The following is a 15,243-nucleotide window of genomic DNA, read 5'->3' as shown; positions in this document are numbered from 1 at the left end:
CTTGATGTTACAGGCTGTTTTCTGCTTGTGGTCAAGACAGCATGGCCGCTGGCGCATTCGCAAACAGTGACGAAATGGGGCGCATTTTTACAAACTTCTGAAATTTTGCTACTTAGCGTCGTTTCTGAACCTTGAAAGCTTACCAATAGCTACAAGTAAGCTTTTCCAATCATATCTGATGCCTGCCTGAATATCTTAAAATGTGGAACATTCCCTTTAAATTACGGATAGCTGCTGTAAATAGAATCATGTTTTTATGGAGAGGTATGATACTAGATCTCCTTCCGAAGCTTTTCAAAACTTTTTAAAAGCATTCGATGGCATCTCTGATGCAAACGTGGCAAAGGAAACTTCTATTTCCTTGTAGCATCCCGGTTCATAGGCATGCAGCACTTTGAGGGCTTATTTTCAGTAATAACAGAGCTTGCCTACAGTGGTTTCAGAGCTTACTGGGCTTACGTACCATAACATGATTAAAAATGAGTGGTCTTGGGATGAAATGGTTCTCAAAGCTTACCCCTCGCCGCACACCACGGATGGAAACAATAAGAGGGCAGCCGGTACTACCACACTTGACCGATGCACATTACTGTTTGCCAGGCATAGCATTTTCATAGAATATGGGTGAACTTAATATATAGGCTTAATAAGTGTCTTTGAATGGTCTTCTTAAATAAAGCATTTGTTCTTTCTTTGGGTGCATGTGATTTACCTGTTGCATGTTAATAAAACTGCATAGAACCACCAATTTTTCCCTGTCGAAGTGTTTAAAATATCCTGAAAACAACCTTTTCCTTGTCAAAGTGTTAAGTATACACTGAAACTTATAGTAGCATTTTAAGAACGTTTTAAAACGTTTCAGTGCTTTAATCCGTCGTGAAAATGGCTAATATCTTACCTGAATTACATACTAACATGCTTAGTGATCCCCATTCGTATCCCCAACTCAACCAGATCCAAAGTCTTACAATTAAGTATATCTTGCGTGGTGTGCACCAAAGGTGACTCGCGTGCATGGTGCCAGTCTGTTAGGCAAGACGGCTTAGGTGCAACTTCAATGCACGGCCTAGGCAATGCATTGATACTTGTTGGGTCATTCAACTATTTAACTTCACGTCTAAGTATCAACACAAACTTCAGCATCGCGTTGATCCCTCTCCCGCCGAGATATTGTTCAGAACGAGATTTTGCGATAAGTTGGTTTCTAAAGGCAGGCTTACTACTTCTAGATACATTCCAAAGGTGTATAGTTATCTTCTGCAAGGCAGAACATGACAAGGCGAAATTGATAAGAGGGAGATACTTGTTAGTGTAATTCCCGCAAGATGGAAGCCTTGCGCGATGGAAGAATGCATGAATGTATATCTATGCAGGCGAGAGAAGCCAAGGTTAAGGCTTGATTAGTCATGCATAGGAAGCTATTAATAACGCTCAAAACTGAAGATTAATGCCCCTTTGGATTACTCGCGAACGGAAAGCGTTGCAAAAATGGAAGTCGACAGTGTAGCTCCCGAATCTCGGTCCGAACATCTTGAAATACCTTACTACTGTTGAGTGCCTACACAGCCCCAGTCGTTCCAATTTCAGGTAGTGCACAGATACATTCTTATCAAACGGTTCTTGTATGTAAGGCTTATTGCAGAATCACAACAATGCACGTATTGTGGGAGAGATGACACTTTGGCCCATTGCCTCTTCAGCATTCAGTTGGTTCATGCATTTTGGTGCGATATATTTCTATCCCGGGTATGTGATGCCTATCCGTGCTCTACTTGACACACCTATGACTATATTTACTATGTGGAATGCTCCATGTGTGGTAGATCCATGTCTATCCGTGTTCTACTTGACATGCGTGCGGCTATATTTAGTGTGTGGAATGCTCCATGTGTGGTAGATTCCGCCACCTTCCTGGCCGGGCAATTGTACGTTTGGAGCGGCTCAATATAATCATTTTTCTCTAGATGATTTCCTTCCACAAATCAAGCAATTCTTAGATGCCGAACGAATGATGACATTAAAAGGTGGGCCTCAGAAGAAGGGAATCATAGAAAAATGGCGAGATATTTCTGGTGGTGTCCTCTAAATGTTATACATAAATGCGGGAGGTGAAACGCAGCAACCGCGCCAGCTCGAGGCGGAGTAACCTCCCAGCAGAGGCTTAAGGCCCCGTGCATAAAGGTGATGTGGTATCGTTTCCAATGCCTCTGCTAGCATCGGTATATGATACATGTGTTGTGATATATGTTTCCTGAAGTGTTAAGTGTACAAAAGTAATAAGAAACTAGCCCTGAAAAGGATAAATGCTTATTCCAAGTTATTTTTGGTTTCATATCGGTGAGGTTTTCCACAGCTTTTTGCATATACGTTACGTATTGCGTGACTTGAGGTATCAACAACTTTCAATAACGTTCAGTTCACACTAGTAGCGTAAGCAGATGGGAGCCAGTCTGCGGTATGATCTGTTTGTTGGACGCATCGGGTCTTTGGGTCCACAAATCAATGCATGTTAAAGGGGCTCAAATATAGAATCCCAATATGGAAGCCTCGCATGTCTTCATTCTACGGATAAGATGACTAAAAAAGGTGCTCATCGTCATCAAAAAAGTGACACATATCGCTATGCGTATCACAAGCACACAGGGGTACTGCGCTGCGCGGTCCCAGGCGGGCGCCGCTGTTCCACCCCACCGAGCTGTCAGTAGAGCAGACGTCCTGTCACGGGGGATTGACCACCGGACTGTCGCCAGAGTAGGCGTGCTGTCACGGGGGATTGACCACCGGACTGTCGCCAGAGTAGGCGTACTGTCACGGGGGATTGGCCACCGGACTGTCGCCAGAGTAGGCGTGCTGTCACGGGGGATTGGCCACCGGACTGTCGTCAGAGTAGGCGTGCTGTCACGGGGGATTGGCCACCGGACTGTCGTCAGAGTAGGCGTGCTGTCACGGGGGATTGACCACCGGACTGTCGTCAGAGTAGGCGCGCTGTCACGGGGCATCGAAACCGACACTGGGCTGCGGCAGCTGAGTGCCTGCATTTTCACACCCAGTGTCTCCCTCGCCGGAGTGTCTTCAAACTTGTCGGGGCTCTGACGCTGAGGCTGAACGACGAACACGACTGTATGCGGACGTCGCTGGGGCACGTTCTTACGTTGAGGCGCGCCATGCCCGTGACTGATGTGTGCGGACGTCGCTGGGGTACGTTCTTACGGCGAGGCGCGCCATGTCCGTGACTGATGTGTGCGGACGTCGCTGGGGCACGTTCTTACGGCGAGGCGCGCCATGTCCGTGACTGATGTGCGGCCATTGTCGTCAGGTCGTCCCCGAAGCCGAAGCCGTGCCTGGTACGTCGCCGAAGCTCGGACTCACCAACGCCGGGTTCTTCGTCCCCCATGTCGCGGCCATCGGTGCGGAGCAGGTGAGACGCAAGCCCTCGCCCCCCCCCCCCCATGTCGCGGCCGTCAGTGCGGAGCAGGTGAGACGCAAGCCCTCGCCCCCTCCCATGTCGCAGCCGTCGGTGCGAAGCAGGTGGGAGCGCAAGCCCTCGTCCCCCATGTCGTGGCCGTCAGTGCGGGGCAGGTAAGAGCGCGTCTGGTCTCTGGCCGCCCTCCGTCTGGCCGCTCGCTGTCCTCCGTCGGCCGTGCCATGTCGACGGTGTCTCGGTTCCCGGAGAGCCTGCCGACCGAGGCACCGCCGGCTGTGTTGTGTGAGGGACACGGATTCGTGGGGGTGCCGGTCGCTGTCTGGCATAAACAGCGACGTGTGCTCCCACCGGAGTCAAGCGCTCGCTCGCGATAGCTCGGACACTCCTCGGCTGCCACTTTCTCACCAAGTGCTATTATTTTCGCTCTGGGATGCGAAAGCAAATATGCACAGCTGCGTGGCATGTTCAGGGTTGCTTTCCAACTGCTTCTATGAGCTGACCTCACTAGAGTCAGTGGTAGATCGTACCCTTGTTCCTGCCCGTGCCCGTGCGTCGCTGGGGGGCAGAAGGCCGGCGGCATCTCAGGGCGCTCGAGTCCCGTACCGTCAGGCGAATGCCCGTGCTTTACTCGGACAGGGCTGGTCGTTGTGGGATCGTGCGCTGTTTGAGTTGGCTCGGGCGGTCGTTACGTGGTTAAATGCAATGCCAACGCGACGTGCCTCTTGCGCCGCTCAGCAGCGGGGCTGCGGAGGATGAAATCGGCTTGAACCGGCCGGGCCGGCGCTGAAGTGCCGCTACTGACGAACCGGCCGGGCCGGCGCTGAAGTGCCGCTACTGACGAACCGGCCGGGCCGGCGCTGAAGTGCCGCTACTGACGAAACGGCCGGGCCGGCGCCGAAGGGCCGGTACTGACGAGCCTGCCGGGCCGGCGCTGAAGTGCCGCTACTGACGAGCCTGCCGGGCCGGCGCCGAAGTGCCGCTACTGACGAACCGGCCGGGCCGGCGCCGAAGTGCCGGTACTGACGAGCCTGCCGGGCCGGCGCCGAAGTGCCGCTACTGACGAACCGGCCGGGCCGACGCTGAAATGCCGCTACTGACGAACCGGCCGGGCCGGCGTCCAAGTGCCGGTACTGACGAACCGGCCGGGCGGACGCTGAAGTGCCGCTACTGACGAACCGGCCGGGCCGGCGTCCAAGTGCCGCTACTGACGAACCGGCCGGGCCGGCTTCCAAGTGCCGCTACTGACGAACCGGCCGGGCCGGCGCCCAAGTGCCGGTACTGACGAACCATTATCGACTTTCACGAGGCAGGTGTTACAGTGTGAAATCAGCTGTCCGGTCAATATACAGGGCTGAGAATAATGTCGGCTTGGATGGGGCTGGTGCAACTTTACAAAACGGCCCTAATCTGCATGTCTTCGGTGGGAAATAATGAACTGATTTATATGGCAGTCATGGTGGCGGTACGTGATACATTGTATCACATCCGTCACAGTACTGAAGGAAGTGGCGGCATGGTGTAGACCTGACAATGGCGAAGCGCCACGATGAATGATTTAACCAATTTTTAGCCGTGAGGTGCGTACTTTTACTAATTGATTAACTCAGTCCCGTGATTTAAGGGTTCAAACAAAATTCTTGGGTTGCGGTTTGCGGAAAATGGCTTAGGGGTTAATATCTAGAATGCTGCGGCGTACTTTCATGATTCTTTCGGCACCTTTCTTCTGGCTGAAATTTTCTCTTCGTGCGATACATTCAGTCATTTTGGCCTCAACTCGGGTCCGGTCAGAGGCGGGTAACACTTGGCGGTGCTTTCACTACGCAATGTTTTAGTAGATAGCGTTCCAGCCGAAGACAACGTGCAAGACTGACAGTGTTTCAGGTGTTCAGGATTTGCCGAAGTTGGAAGGCCGCTTTTGTGACTGCTGGTAGCACGGACAGGTGGTAGTGGTATATTACTAGGACTTAAGTGGTCGAACTCCTGTTGATCACATGCTTGTCATATGATAACATCATCACCTCAGTACAGTGCCCATAAATAAAATCATCGTTGGCTTCTGGAGGGATGAGGGGTGTGGTTCGGCGGAGGGCAATGACGGGATCTGTCGCACCTGCCCCCCCCCCCCTCCGCCTCTTCTGTGACTGACACTGTCTTAGTTCAGTTTGGTCGACCTCTTCGCTGGATCGTTAACGCCATTCCCAGAACGTGACAATAAAACGTGAACGTGACAAAGGTCCAGTTCTGACTCGTGTTTGATGTCACTAGGGGAATCTCGTCTGCCCGATGAGATGCGCTCTTGTCGCGCAGAGGCTCGGGTCCCAGCTTCAGTAACGGGTAGACAGCACAAACTGTTCATTGCGGGGCTTAGCGACTCTGCCGGTACGTGACCTTCTGCTCCCTGTCTTGCCCACTCCCTCCCCTTTCACTGGCATTCCCGTATCCCGCCCTCTCACCACCCCTCATCCTCGTTTTATCGGGGTTGCCGTACCCCTTCGCCCGCGACCCCGGGTCGATCGGATCCTGTGGCTGAGGGGCGCGTCGCGCGGGTCAGTCACAGTGCATCCCAACATTCCATTTTGGTCAGGGTATCCGAGGGCGCGGGGGGGGGGGGGGGCGTAGAGCCCCACACGAGGCTAGCGGCCTGTCGCCTGCGCCGCATGTCGGGTGGGCTCCTATGTCTGCCGTCAGTTGTCTCTCAATCAAGGTACAATGTACAATGCAAGGTACAATGACGTGATCAAGCAATGACGTATTTAGGGACATATTTACTAAACAGGGAAATTGTGTTGCCCGGAGCGGTGTTTTCCACTTAAAAGTACTCCAATAGTTGAAAGTGAGCCTATCCCATCGTATGTGATGCTTGCTTCAATAGCTTCAAACGTGGAACGTCCCCTTTAAGAGCACTCCACTAGTCACAAGTGAGCTTTTTCCATCACATTTGCTGCTTGCCTCGACATTTAAATGTGGAACGTTCCTTTCAAGGACGGCGTTGTTTTATGCTTTCTGGAAAACGTTCAAACTCCAACTCGTAAATCTGACCTAAGACGACTAGGGCAGCCTGCGCGCCCAGAAGGCTAAGCCATTACCACGGAATATGCTCTTGGTCCTATGTTCGGCGTTTATTTTTGCGTGCCTTTCCTTGCTCAACCATTGCTTTATGAATGTGCAAGTTGAAAGCTCAGAATGCTTCGGGCTTCCATACAGTTACCTAGTTATAACCAATCTGCGCACGCCTCGCAATTTCCGAGAAGCGTGCAGAAACAAGGTCATCGACCTTGCGCCGTGCGCACTGTGCGAGCGCATCCATTGCCCGCTGTCAACAGTGTGCGCGCTCGGTCAGCTCTGAGGCACCGCATGTGTTCGTCCGGTGCGCACAAACGCGCCAGCTGGGTGGCTTCGGCGCTGGGCGCTCTCAACAAACTGGCGCTTACAGGTCCAGGGCAGATATATGCACAGTACCAGGTATCTGCTGCTCGAACTGCACGCATGGAGTTCTCGCCATAGGGGTGCCGATAGTGTGCAACTTGTGACAACCCGTACAACCTTATAGTGTATAACGGCCACGCCAAGGACAACTTTTTAAACAGAATAAACAACTCACTTTTGATAGCGACAAAGCCATTTTGTCCAAAACCCACGTAAAACACATTAGGAGATATGTTCATCATGCCCCCCTCCCCCCCCCCCCCCCCCCCTATGGTGCTGAGGGCACTTCCGCACGTTGCTACCTGGAGATCAGTACTGTCCGGCACGTGTCGGCCCTACACGGCGTGCTTCTGCTGCGATGCCTGCCTTGAGCTCCTCCACTGTGTGGGAGCTCCTCGCATACCCCGCGAGCTTTAGCCGCCCTCGCAGCAAAAGATATGTGGCTCAAGCCGTGTGAATGGAATGGCCAGCTCCCATGTTCTTTCGATGAGAGGATCCTCTGGCCAAAGTGACCTCGAGGCCACTCCCCGCCCATTTGGCGTGTGAGCCGTTGCGCTGTCCTGCTGAGACCATTTGAATGAGCTCTGTCGCCCAACTTCCTCTTCCGGGCAATTCGAAGCTTGGTGAGGACCCGTCGGCAGACCCTTCGGCCGCGCGCCGGCCGTCAGCGTTGCCGTCGCCGTCTTCAGACCAGCATGGGCAGAAAGCACCGCTGCTGCGGAACGCTCACCACGCTACGCACGTTTCACTGCGCGGTGGAGCCTCGCCGATCTCGTCCGATTTGGCTGAAGACCAAAGTCTGTCACGCGGACTATCAAAAGGTGTGTTTCACAGTTGTATGGGGTTTTCAACCGAAACATTGAAGATCATTTGATGCAATTCACAATCCTGGCCTTCTTAAGACCTAAAACACTCTAGTTTCTGAGCTATACGCCCGCGAAGATGTGCAAAATGTTTTCGTGCAGACTATTTCATTTCATTGGACTATTTCAAGATCACTCAGGCATGCATGACGCTTCAGAATGGTCATTCAAATTATGCCACCCCATTAGCCATGCGACGTTCGAGAAGAAAGGGTCGTCAAGTCGTTCATGTCTGCCGTGCGTTATCACGGTTTCCAGATAGGACGGACGTCTATTGGCCTTCGATTAATGTTTTGCGGGCAGTGGAAGATTCAAACAAGAATAAACTTTTATATTACATAATGTAATAAATTGGGCGTTGGCACCGGATAGTACGGTGTTAAGACTTGTAAAGAAGTCGAAACTCACTTAGACTTAGGACTTAGACTTGTCGAAATAATACTCATAAGCGAATAACTTAAGAACAGTGTCATGGCCGAGTATGGGAATGCAAGTGTACAACTTAAACTTGCGGACAGATATGCACGAACACCATGAGAAAGGGCCACAACACGAGCACATAACAATATTTCCTTAAGCAAACACGTCTAGCACCGCCGCTGCCATTTCTCAGCGAATTGAAGCACTACAAGTGAGCGCTAGGGTGGCAATTTCGCACGGCCAGTTTACCAACACCTCTAACATCATACACAATTTAATGACGGTTCCATGATGCCATCAAACAATGATGTATTGAGGAGAATATTTGCTAAATGAAAATTTTGTTTTGTCTAGAGCAGTGTTTTCCATTTAGCATACCAATAGTTATAATTGGGCTTATTTCATCATCCATGGTGCTTGCATCAATATTTCCAGATGTGAAACAGTTCCTTTAACGCAGCCGCTTATTTTAAAGTGGGCCTCATCGGAAAGCCATAGGTTTTCCGCGAAGTTGGACTGGCCGTTGTACTGTCTGATAAGCAGCCCCAGAACTGAGCGCGTGCGGTGCAGTCGTACTCGTTTAGGGCATGGTGTCCCTGCACCCTGTAGCCGCAAGTACGCTGTCGCTAGATGGCGGGCCGTTTTCCTGCTACAGTTCAGCTCTTGGCGAGACCGCCGGAGGCATTGGCGAGGCTGACCGCCGTTTACTTTGACCGTTTTGATCACTTTTCTGTTTTTGGGGTTGCCCACTGTCTAAACACTAGTAGCCTGTGCACTAGTGCACTAGTGCAAACACTAGTGCACGATACTCAAAGTAGTGTTCATGCTCGGTGCATTTTTAATAAGGAAAAATCGTGTGAATGGTCGTTGCGCTTTGACTGTGGATTTGAACTCGATATCAAATTGTACAACCTTTGCTTTTTCGTCTGTCTTGAGCGGCTGGAGGCACGGCCATCTCCAGGTCGACTTCTGGGCAGTTCTATGCCCAGAAAAGAGTGGGAGTATTCAAAAATAAAGCTAGGTGCTCAATAGTTGCGTTCCAGTAGGGCCACTCAACATGAAAAGAAAATAGTTCAGTTGTTTCAGGAGCTCTCGGAAACTTCTAGGAGACCACGGTTTAACCAGGTCGTTGCCATTGAGCCCGACCTGGGTAAGGGTGTGGGCATGATATTGAGTTTCATTGCTATCCAGCGTAGTATCGCGCAAGTCACTACCAGACAATTTTCACCGACTTCAATCTGTAAGTTTTATAGCACCGCTGAAAGGCAGTCAAGCTGTGTAAATGCGTTAACCATATATGAGATGGGTTGGCGGACAGCTGTATGCAAAATTTAGCGTAGTCTGCTATCGGCTTCCGTATTGCTCTTGCATTGTGCTAGTTTCAGATGTAAGCTGCGTCCGTTAAGCTTTTTGTGCAGTTGTTCCTTTCCTTTCAACCAAGAAATTCGTCTCACTCCAATGTATCCTTTTCTTCCCTTCGGAGTCCTGAGTGTTTCTTTAATAACATTTCTGCGGTGCTCCGTTGTCCGCCCACATTCCCAGCACGTCTTCGTGCGTCCTGAGATTATGCAGGGTTTCAGTGCTCGACCGGCGAAGAGGAAGTTTCGACACTGAATGACCACAGTATTTGCATGAATCCGTAAAGAGCGAACAGTGAACGCCATCGCCCAGTGCGTTTTCCCTCTCGTTCTCGCGGTACGTCCGTGCCGCGGCGGCAGTGCGCACGGCCCACATGGGCAGCCTCGTGACACGTCCGTGCCGCGGCGGGGCCCACACAGGCAGCCTCGTGACACGTCCGTGCCGCGGCGGCAGTGTGCACGGCCCACACGGGCAGCCCCGTGACACGTCCGTGCCGCGGCGGGAGTGTGCACGGCCCGCACAGGCAGCCTCGTGACACGTCCGTGCCGCGGCGGCAGTGTGCACGGCCCACACGGGCAGCCCCGTGACACGTCCGTGCCGCGGCGGCAGTGTGCACGGTCCGCACAGGCAGCCTCGTGACACGTCCGTGCCGCGGCGGCAGTGTGCACGGCCCACACGGGCAGCCTCGTGACACGTCCGTGCCGCGGGCGGGAGTGTGCACGGCCCGCACAGGCAGCCTCGTGACACGTCCGTGCCTCGGCGGGAGTGTGCACGCTCCGCACAAGCAGCCTCGTGACACGTCCGTGCCGCGGCGGGAGTGTGCACGGCCCTTACGGGCAGCCTCGTGACACGTCCGTGCCGCGGCGGGAGTGTGCACGGCCCGCACAGGCAGCCTCGTGACACGTCCGTGCCTCGGCGGGAGTGTGCACGGTCCGCACAGGCAGCCTCGTGACACGTCCGTGCCGCGGCGGCAGTGTGCACGGCCCACACGGGCAGCCTCGTGACACGTCCGTGCCGCGGCGGGAGTGTGCACGGCCCGCACAGGCAGCCTCGTGACACGTCCGTGCCTCGGCGGGAGTGTGCACGCTCCGCACAAGCAGCCTCGTGACACGTCCGTGCCGCGGCGGCAGTGTGCACGGCCCTTACGGGCAGCCTCGTGACACGTCCGTGCCGCGGCGGGAGTGTGCACGGCCCGCACAGGCAGGCTCGTGACGGACCATCGGCATCAGCTCAGTCATTACCTGATGGGCGAAGCCATGATGTACGGCATTCAGCCGGCCCAGTGTCAGCGGACAGCCGTGCGCTGAGTCGGCCGGCGTGCTCAGGGCACCGGTCAGCGGCCGGCCAGTGCCGACTCCGCCGAGCTCCTGCCCCCCCCCCCCCCCAAACGGCCTCTGGACGGGCGGCGCCGACTCCGGCCCGGGCGGGGGTGCGACGGCCGCCCTCGCCGACGGTGCCCTCGCCGACGGCGCGCTCGCCGACGGCGCGCTCGCCGACGGCGCGCTCGCGATCCGTGCGTCCCGGCTGCGTGAAGACGGACAGCGCCGCCCGCGGGCCGCGGCGAGGCCAATCGATGCTTGGCCGGCGGCCGGACTCCGCTAATGACGCCGATGATCCTCTCCGGCCGCTCCGATCGCGGCGGCGCGCGGAGAGCGGCCGGACCGTCCGACCGGCCGCCGGCGTCCGGCGCGCTGGTGGCGGCGTGACCGAGCACGTGCCGTCAGCCGCCGCCGCCGCCGACGGGTGGTCGGTCGCGCTCCTCCGCTGTCTCGCGCTGGGCATCATCGATTCGGGCTGCCCCGGCACAGGCGACGGGCTCGCTTCCGACACGCTTTGTGGCGCCCCACTAATGACACGTCGTCACGCTGCCTGTCTCCTGATCAGGCGCCTCGTCACGCTTCCCGTGTCCTGATCAGTCGCCTCGTCTCGCTGTTTCTCCTGATCAGACGCCTGGCGCCGTGCCCGCCGACCAGGAACCGAGGCAGTGCTTTCGTCAATGACGAATGAAATCATTTTGTCCGTCCGCTTGTCGCTAAATGCATTCTGTACCGTCACCACTGTTATGGCAACGAGACGCCGGCGTCTCGTTTGCCGTATCCGTGATACGGCCACTTAACGACGGAGGCACCTGATCTGCCTAAACCCTGGCAGATACCGAGTCGGCTGCAATTGCTGCCATTGCTTAGAGAAGTCGTGCCATGGTCGCCGACGCCAGTTGTTCCTTTGCCGTATTTCGAGCCGGATTTTCCTGTGGATTGTTATCTGTGCATTGCCAGCACTTATCGGCTGACACCGCGTGTGTTGTACCTACTGGAGCCACGCCTCTTTTAAGGCCCTTGCGCCCTGGTGTGTATCCTCGCTTCTTTATCGCGTGCTGTGTGTCACGTCGTTCATCGCTGCACCTGTCAGTGACGTGCCGGGGCTGCCGCGGCTGTCTGCCGTCTGCCGTCTGCCGTCTGCCGTTCGGCATGTGGTGACCGTCTGGCCGGTCCGGCAGGGAGCTGGGTGCGGCGCTGAGCAGCCCGGCGCGCCACCACAGCGGCAGCGCCGGCCAGGCAGAGGTGATCAGCAACTCGGGCGACCGCGTCACCCTGGTGGTCGATCACACTCGCTTTATCGTGGACCCCAGCATCTTTACACGCGAGCCCAACACCATGCTCGGACGGTGAGTGGGCGCTGACAGAGCAAGGGATGAAGGCACGGCCGACCGGGAGTCGGACGGCCGGCCGAGCGAGGGTTGGACGGCCGGCTGGGCGAGGGATGGACGGTCGAGGTAGGGTTGGACGGCCGGCCGAGTGAGGGTTGGACGGCCGGCCGAGCGAGGGATGGACGGTCGAGGTAGGGTTGGACGGCCGGCCGAGTGAGGGTTGGACGGCCGGCCGAGCGAGGGTTGGACGGCCAGCCGAGCGAGGGTTGGACGGCCGGCCGGGCGAGGGATGGACGGCCGGCCGGGCGTGGGTTGGACGGCCGGCCGGGCGTGGGATGGACGGGCGGTCGAGCGAGTTCCGAGTGACAAAATAGCGTTTTTTTTGCGAACGAACATCCTTTTTGATGAAACGGTTGTTGCATATCGAATCATAAGATTAAGAAATTAAGTTACGTATTATGGCCGCCGCAGAATAGTTAACAGTTTGAATTACCCAACCGTTCCTTCTGTGTGGAAATGTCCTGCAACCATTCTGCTATCCAATTTTGTTATCGCTTTCGTAAAGATGCCATGTCGTAGAACCAAGCTTGGTGCCCAGCACAACAGTGCCTGCTCACCAGAAACACCGTTTTTAATATTATGACGTAAGACAATGCAAAGCATGCGGAAACCTCTAAAAGTCTGAGACTCTAAAACATCTGCTGCCCAATGTTGCACGGGCGGATGAAGAGGTGGGACGTATGGGGGAACAGGTGAGACTCAACTTTTCGTCGTGTCACAGCCGAATAAATAGTTTTTCTTATGCCATCGTGGAGTGCCCTGTCGACCGTCTGATGTCTTATGGCACTGCCTTTGGTGTTTCTGGACCCCTGTTCGCGCCGGTATTTCTTCCTGCTGGTGTTGCGAGCAGAGCGCGGTTTTAAATTGCTGCTTTTCGCGACGTGCAGTTGATGAGGTCGTCGTCTCGCGTCCAAGAACAGTGAGCCGTCTGGGCGTCGCGGCCGGGGCGAGATATGGCGTGCCGGCCGTTTTCCGTTTGGTCCGGCCGTCGGCGTAATACCGCTGGCTGCCTCCGACCGGTTACGGCTGAATGCTATTTGACAATAGCCGCGCGCTACGGCCGGCCGGCCTGCGCTCCGCGGCGGGAACATCAACTCGGCTGGCCGGCCCTCGCGTCGTCAGCCCTTTCCCGTCTGTGTACTGTCCTCCAGCCTCCACTCTTTTCACCCCATAGCTCCGCAAAGGCATGGGCTTTCCGTGGGGACGTATTGTAAATGCACTACCCAGCGCCCTTCGGCACCAGTGTCAGTGGTCTATTCCACTCCCGTTCCGCACTGGTGACAATCCCCCACCGAGCCAGATCCGTCCCAGCCCGATCCCGCTCCGTACCTGCCGACTATACCCGGTGACCCGTCTCGTGGTCCGGCTGGTCTGTTGCCGCTGTCACTCGGCCCAGCTCCACTGATCGCGTGGAGCTGACCGCGTGGTGTCGACTATGGTGCCGACCGTGTGGTGCCGACTGTGGTGCCGACTGTGGTGCGGACCGTGGTGCGGACCGTTTGGTACCAACTATGGTGATGACTGTGTGGAGCTGACCGCGCGGTGCCGACCGTGGTGCCGACTGTGCTGTCGACTGTGGTGCGGACCGTTTACAGCTGACCGCGCGGTGTCGACTGTGGTGCCGACTGTGCTGCCGAGTGTGGTGCGGACCGTGTGAAGCTGACCGTGAGCAGCTGACCGCGCGGTGCCGACTGTGTGGGGCTGACGGTGTGGAGCTGACTGTATGGAGACTGTGAGACTGTATGGAGACGTGTGGGGCTGACTGTATGGAGCTGACCGTGGGGAGCGGACGGTGTGGTGCGGACTGTGTGGGGCCGACCATGTGGTGTTGACCGTCCCTAACGGTGGACACTATCACCCCCGGCCTTCGAAAACTCTCTGCCGGCCCCTACCGTCCCGGCCTTCGAAAACTCTCTCCCCCGGCCCCTACCGTCCGGGCCTTCGAAAACTCTCTCCCCCGGCCCCTACCGTCCCGGCCTTCGAAAACTCTCTCCCCGGCCCCTACCGTCCGGGCCTTCGAAAACTCTCTCCCCCGGCCCCTACCGTCCCGCCCTTCGAAAACTCTCCCCCGGCCCCTACCGTCCCGGCCTTCGAAAACTCTCTCCCGGCCCCTACCGTCCCGGCCTTCGAAAACTCTTTCTCCCGGCCCCTACCGTCCCGGCCTTCGAAAACTCTCCCGATCCCCACCGTCGCTTTTGCTGTGGTGGTCGAATGCGTGATGGACGATGCAGTGAGGATCATGCCACTACAGTGAACAAGCAGTAAGAGAAGGAAGGCAATGCTTCTGTGGTTAAGTGTGTTCTCGTAGCAGTACACCGCCGTGTCGCCGTGCAGTACACCGCCGGACCATTCGACGTGTCGAAGATAGCTAAATACAGTGACTTGGCACGCGCACCAGCAATAGCTTCGTGATGGAGCCGGCGATCTGCCAGTTCTGAGATTCCAATCTCGGGTCTGATCTCAGGTGAATAGGCATATTAGTCATTGGCAGGACAGCCTTGGTTCCTGTTGTAAATGCGTGGTTTGGGCCAAATTGTCGCTCTTTTTTCATCCTGAGCAGTCGCCTGAAGCGCTTCTTCGAAAGCCATCTGAAGGGCTTTGCCGATGTGCACAGACAAGGCTCTTCCTTGACTGAAAAGTTACAAGTGTCTTCATGGTTGGCTTAGGATCTACCCAGTGAGCTAGAAACGCTTTTGAACTATGTTGGGGGTGAAAAATTCCATCTCTGAAAGACCGTGCAGGAGTGAAAAATTCAAGTAACAAAAGTTGGAACTTGTTGGCCAGTGATAGTTGCTTTAGCAAACAATGACATACATTTCAAGTTGGCATAGATGTAAGATCAGAAACATGACAAAAATGTTAGGTGAACATCTTTGGTCATTACAGTGAAGCAGAATACACTTAAGAATAGTAATTTCAGAAAAGTGTAATGAGCGTTAAGAACTCTGTAACACCAATGTTTTGATGTCGCACTGCCCCTCCGGAGGAGTTTTTAACACGAAACAAGGCAAAGGAACCCCACAACAAGAACAAGAACCAAAAAT

The 15,243-nt window shown here is 55.2% G+C and overlaps 1 protein-coding gene across 1 annotated transcript in view; it reads left to right on the top strand.

Annotated features, from left to right (window-relative positions):
* Positions 1 to 3,316: 3,316 nt before the first annotated feature.
* Positions 3,317 to 15,243, top strand: part of mri (BTB/POZ domain-containing protein mrityu) — a gene marked incomplete at its 5' end in the record, with an annotated part of 58,081 nt that continues 46,154 nt past the window's right edge. The window contains 2 exon segments of the mRNA XM_037215530.1: positions 3,317 to 3,418; positions 11,990 to 12,157. Coding sequence (XP_037071425.1) covers positions 3,317 to 3,418; positions 11,990 to 12,157 — 270 coding nt within the window.

The sequence above is a fragment of the Pollicipes pollicipes genome, unplaced genomic scaffold, assembly GCF_011947565.3.
Source record: "Pollicipes pollicipes isolate AB1234 unplaced genomic scaffold, Ppol_2.1 Scaffold_3447;HRSCAF=4054_pilon_pilon_pilon, whole genome shotgun sequence".
NCBI lineage: Eukaryota > Metazoa > Arthropoda > Thecostraca > Pollicipedomorpha > Pollicipedidae > Pollicipes > Pollicipes pollicipes.
The sequence above is the reverse complement of the archived record's forward strand: the minus strand, read 5'-3'. Positions and strand labels throughout refer to the sequence as shown.